The sequence below is a fragment of the Cibotium barometz genome, chromosome 9, assembly GCF_041138505.1.
Source record: "Cibotium barometz isolate CiBa-2024 chromosome 9, ASM4113850v1, whole genome shotgun sequence".
NCBI lineage: Eukaryota > Viridiplantae > Streptophyta > Polypodiopsida > Cyatheales > Cibotiaceae > Cibotium > Cibotium barometz.
Genome location: NC_141054.1, coordinates 14,824,882 through 14,830,404, shown reverse-complemented (window position 1 = coordinate 14,830,404; position 5,523 = coordinate 14,824,882). Strand labels below are relative to the sequence as shown.

General features: G+C 40.1%; 1 protein-coding gene across 1 annotated transcript; it reads left to right on the top strand.

Annotated features, from left to right (window-relative positions):
- The first annotated feature begins 741 nt into the window (after positions 1 to 741).
- On the top strand, positions 742 to 5,163 carry LOC147635289 (abscisic acid 8'-hydroxylase 1-like). The gene is made up of 9 exons (XM_086802534.1): positions 742 to 1,268; positions 1,827 to 2,145; positions 2,323 to 2,472; positions 2,984 to 3,232; positions 3,522 to 3,611; positions 4,198 to 4,276; positions 4,375 to 4,481; positions 4,607 to 4,725; positions 4,855 to 5,163. The coding sequence occupies exons 1-9, from the start codon at positions 1,084 to 1,086 to the stop codon at positions 4,943 to 4,945; spliced, it is 1,389 nt and encodes a 462-aa protein (XP_086658660.1). The 5' UTR covers positions 742 to 1,083; the 3' UTR covers positions 4,946 to 5,163.
- The last annotated feature ends 360 nt before the right edge of the window (positions 5,164 to 5,523 follow it).

The window sequence follows — 5,523 nt, the reverse complement described above, 5'->3', positions numbered from 1 at the left end:
TAGCCCAGTATAATCCCTTTGCTTATAAAGTTTGTTTTTCTCAATCACCATGGTTCTAGTACATTAGCTTTCTCAATAAGCTATCAACAAATGTCTTTTTTTTTAAACTAATTAATGTATAATGTGTAGCTATGAGAACTCAAATCTAACTTAAACTCCATTTTGATAAGATTTCAAGTAAGCTTAACCAAGTTTACTTAATCTTTATTACTGTGCTAAGATTAAGAATCAAGTTTGATAAATTAATATTATATTAGTACTGATTTATATTTGAATACGAAAGTTTATATATTGTAACATTGAAAAAGTATTAAATTAATATCTATTTAAGCCAATGTATGTAAAGAAGCAACAAATTAATACCAACGTGTGTGCCGTGAGGGTTCAGATTTTTTTTCTCTTTTTTTTAACCCTTCCATGTGAAGGGCAATTTTAAAAAAAAGGCACTACTTGACTCTTTCTCATACTGTACAAGTGCTCCATGGGGGGCAGGGGCGGGCGTGGACGGTGTGTGTGAGAGAGAGAGAGAGAGAGAGAGAGAGAGAGTGTGTGTGTGTGTGTGTGTGTGTGTGTGTGTGGAGGATTCAAACCCACCAAGGCCAGAGAGTGCGCTCTGGCAGCCCACATTCAGGGATCCCGCCGCCGTCTGCAGAGCGAGACGTAGGCCTTGCTTTTTTTTTTTTTAATTTCTAGGCAAATGACGCAGCCAATGGAGGGAGCCGCCATGCCCCCGCCCCTTCGTTCCCTTATAATGCACGCCCTCTCCCTCCCTTCTTGCATGTGTGCTTTTGCATTCTGCGAGCTCTCCATGCCCCGCCTTCCCTTCTCGTGTATCGCAGCCACCCGCATTGAGTAGAGATCTCACCACTTCTACTCCACACATACCCATCTCCCTCAATTGCTTGCTCATAATTGCAGCTGCACTGGCATTAGCTTTTTGCTTTTTGCTTTTTCTAACCTCTGCGCTTGCATTTGATTTTGGCTTTTTTCTTCTCCTCGATTGCCAGCCTCTTCGTAGCACTCACCATATATATATATATATACACACACACACACACTTCTAACCAGACAACCCTTTTGAGAATGTCGCTGCTTTTGATCAGCTTTGCTCTTGCTTTTGGCTACGTGATTGCCCGCATTTTGCACCATCGGCTCTTAGATTGGCAGAAAAAGCTGCCTCCCGGCTCCATGGGTTGGCCTTATATCGGAGAGACCCTGCAACTTTACTCGCAAAATCCTAATGCTTTCTTCGCATCCAAGCAGAGAAGGTACACACAAACACACAACCTACTCTTGCACTTGCGCGCTCTCTCCCTCTCTCTCTCTCTCTCTCACACACACACACACACACACACGCACTCTCTCACTCAGACACACACACACACACTACTCTTGCACTTGTGCTAATGGCAATCACTCTCTCTCCCCTCTCTCTCACACACACACACACACTCACTCACTCAGACACACACACTACTCTTGCACTTGTGCTAATGGCAATCACTCTCTCTCTCTCTCTCTCTCTCTCTCTCTCTCTCTCTCTCTCACACACACACACAGACACACACACTTACCCTTGCACTTGTGCTTATGGCAATCAGCTCAAGCTTATCATCCGTTCCTTCGATTACAATGGGTTACTTCCATTACAATCGTGGTGCCACCCTTGTCCTTGCAAGAGTTGGCAACGCTTGCTAGAGCACACTATACAAAACAATACCCAATCTCTTATCAGTAACCTTATTAATTGACTATGATTATCTGTTCTGATTGACCATGATTATTCCTTTTAATCGACTAAGATGTTGGCCATGACGCAACTGTAGGTATGGAGAGGTCTTCAAAACACACATCCTTGGGTGCCCTTGTGTGATGATTGCAAGTCCGGAGGCTGCTAGATTTGTTCTTGTGTCACAAGCCCACCTCTTCAAGCCCACATTCCCAGCCAGCAAGCAGGGAATGATAGGCCCCCAAGCCCTTTTCTTCCATGAGGGAGCTTACCATGCTAAGCTTAGAAGGCTTGTCTTGAGCTCATTTCTACCAGAGTCCATCCGAGGCATGGTCCCAGACATAGAGGAGCTCTCCCTTGCAACCCTCTACTCCTGGGAAGGCAGGAAAATCAACACTTTCATGGAAATGAAGAAGGTAATCCTCAGCATTAACCCTTACCAATCATCTCTTAATCTTCTGCATGGCTCATATTAATCTTAATGTTGAATCTTATCAATTAGCTGCTCATTGAGTTTTAATATGATCAATTTTCCTCAAGGCAAAAATAAAACCCCCTTACATCCTCTCTTCTCTTTCATGGCGCTTGTGCAGTTCTCCTTCAAGGTTGGTATCCTCAAAATTTTTGGCTGCCAAAAAGGGTTGGACATGGAAGATTTAAACAAAGCATACACAACCTTGGAGCAAGGATACAATTCTTTGCCAATAGATGTCCCAGGCACGAAGTACAACAAGGCAATGAAGGTAAGGTTGATTGCTACATTGGTGTACATATTCCAATTGAGGTTAAGGTAATGCCATAGGGTATAATAATATCTGCGTATATTGTTATGCATGATGCTATAAGGTAGAATGGTAAATTGATGTCGAGGATGATGCGGCATGGTCAAATGGTAATATATAGTATGAAGCTGCATAAGGGTTGTTATGGATGATACTGTATGATAAATGTTTAGAACTAAGATGCATGTGTTTTATTATGGATGATGGTGTATGGTAAAAGGTAAGGACTTACAGAACGGTATGATGAGGCACGTGTGTGCATGCTGGTAGTGTGGTATGATGGATGTATGCATGTTGTTATGTTAAGGATGATGCTATGGAGGGGAAAGGTAAGCATTGAGGAAATGTGGAAGAATGGTAAGATGGATGATGGATGTGTGGGGGTAATGCTATGGGGAGAATTAAAATCAAGTGGTGGGTACTAAGAATTGTGTGTGTGTGTGTGCGTGTGTGTGTGTGTGCGTGTGTGTAGGCAAGGAGGCATCTGAGCAAGATAATAGAAGGCGTGATAAGGGAGAGGAGGGAGAAGGGGATGGTGTGCTCTGATTTTTTGGGGACGCTGCTGGCGTACAAAGAGCGGGGACACCTGGGGTTGAGCGAGCAGCAGATCGTGGACAACATAATAGGGGTCATCTTTGCGTCCCGTGACACCACAGCAAGCGTACTCACATGGCTCATAAAGTTCCTCAAGAGCAGCCCTGCCCTCCTGGACTCCGTCATTGTACTCTCTCTCTCTCTCTCTCTCTCTCTCTCCCCCCCCCTTATAAGTTCTTACCTCACCTCTCTCTAACCTCCCCCCCACCTCCCCTCTCTCTAACCTTATGAGTTTGTCTTACCCCTAGCACCACTTCATTTGTTCTCTTCTCTACTTGTTCCCCTACCCTCCCTCAATCTTTTGCCCCCTTTCCATCTCTTTACAATTTCCTAGCTTTTTAGCTCACTCCTTAACCTAATACTCTTCCCCCTCTGCTTGCTTTCTTAACCTTATTGCCTCCGTTTTGTTTCGCTAGGCTGAGCACGAGAGCATCAGGCAGATCAAACTACATCATGATCACAAGCTCACTTGGGAAGACACCAAGAACATGCGTCTCACATCAAGGGTGAGTGTAAACTCTATCAACTCTCAGAATCCATCTTCTTCACTTCGAAATTGAACAATACCTCAAAAACTAAATTGAATAATGTAGTGTCTCCAATTTGGCCTCAAGTTTAAAGAATCTAAAAGAATTGGATAATATAGTGTCTCCAATTTGGCCTCAAGTTTAAAGAATCTAAAAGAATTTGAAAGACTCATAAAATACCCAATTCTTTTTCACAAGCATATCAAAGAAGAATGCTACTATGTTTAATTTAGAAAATCAATCAATTCTTGTGTATAGGAATGAACTCAAGTCTAGGTTTAAGGTTAGTGTTGTGCAACAATAAGTTCTATTTCAAGAGTGTATTGTGAGGTGCCTATCTTCATTCATTAATGACTCCAAAGCTTTTTTATGTAGATAACCATAGTGAACTTTGATGATCAATGATGCTCACTTGCTAATTCAAATTCAAGGAAGTTAACAATTTCCTAGAAGCTCATTATCTCATATATATTTCATGGATATGGTCTTGCATTTAATCTGCATCTTATTTGTTTCTTCTTATAGTGAATATGTGCACCTTTTAAAGTTCTTGTATATTATATAGGTCATCCAAGAGACCCTAAGAGTTGCAACCATTCTATCATTCACCTTTCGTGAAGCTGTAGAAGATGTAGAATATAAAGGTAACAATCGAGATACCAAACATAGAGTGTTCTATCGTATTCTACTTTGTTCCCTAGTCTTGATGATTTATTTGACTTGATCTTTTTTGTTTTTATAGGTTACATTATCCCCAAAGGATGGAAAGTGTTGCCTCTTTTTAGAAATATCCACCATAGTCCAGAGTTCTTTCCAGAACCTCAAAAGTTTGATCCCTCAAGATTTGAGGTATAATTTGGATTTTGATTTTTAATTCCTTTTCACCTTACCTTTGGTTATGATGCCTTCAATAAAATTTATGGCATTATAAGCAAAGTTTAAAAACTAATGTTACAGCATTTTTTTTTAAATAGGTTCCTCCAAAGCCAAATACTTTCTTGCCTTTTGGAAACGGTGTACATTCTTGTCCTGGTAGTGAGTTGGCTAAGCTTGAAATGCTTGTTTTTATTCATCATCTCACCACCAAATTCAGGTAATTCTTAACACTTGATAAATAAGCTAATTATCTTATGATTAAGCTAAGCAATTAGTGTAGTATAGCTCTTATGATTGATGGTTTTCTTGTGAACTTTGGCCTAAAAAAGTTAATCTAACTGTGTAGGTGGGATTTGGATGAATCCAAAACCGGTATTCAATATAGCCCTTTCCAAGTTCCCCAAGAAGGTTTGCCCATAAGAGTTGTGCAAAAGTGAATGGCACATGGCATGAGTACATGTGACAAAGCTAAAAAAACTTCAAATTGATTCATTAGGTGCAATTTTATAACTAATAGTTCCAGAAAGACACAAGTACTTATATCATAATAGATTATTTCTATGTTATCGACAGTTGTATGTTATGATTCTTTGATGGAATGGTGAGGCAATTCCTCCCTTTCTATCCAGTTTAATAAATGTTGTAAAGCTCAAAAGCCACAGTGGGTGTTTAAGCACTCCCCAATCCGACTAGAGAACTTGGTTTCATGTGTAATATTTTCAAACAATTATGTGAAACAAGTATTTCTTGATATACATTGAACTACTTATCCCCATTCTTTACATCATACTTTTAAATTCTATGAAGTAAGTGTATTTTTTACACACATTGTGCCAAAATACAATGTAGTCCAAGGCGAAAACTTAGGATAGTCAAGAGGATCGAGAAGTTAATATATGAGAGTTTTTATTAAACATTCATCTCTCATGTGACATAAAGTCAACTTGTGTCATTAGCAATTTGCCATTATAAGAAATAGTTCTCGTTTTTCCAACCTAGCTTTTTAGGTCATTCT

Bases quoted from the DNA above. Each gene is read 5' to 3' on its own strand.
- LOC147635289 (XM_086802534.1), top strand. From the start codon at position 1,084: ATGTCGCTGCTTTTGATCAGCTTTGCTCTTGCTTTTGGCTACGTGATT. The intron at 1,269-1,826 runs GTACACACAAAC...ACGCAACTGTAG, and splicing joins TTCGCATCCAAGCAGAGAAG to GTATGGAGAGGTCTTCAAAA. The intron at 2,146-2,322 runs GTAATCCTCAGC...GCGCTTGTGCAG, and splicing joins CTTTCATGGAAATGAAGAAG to TTCTCCTTCAAGGTTGGTAT.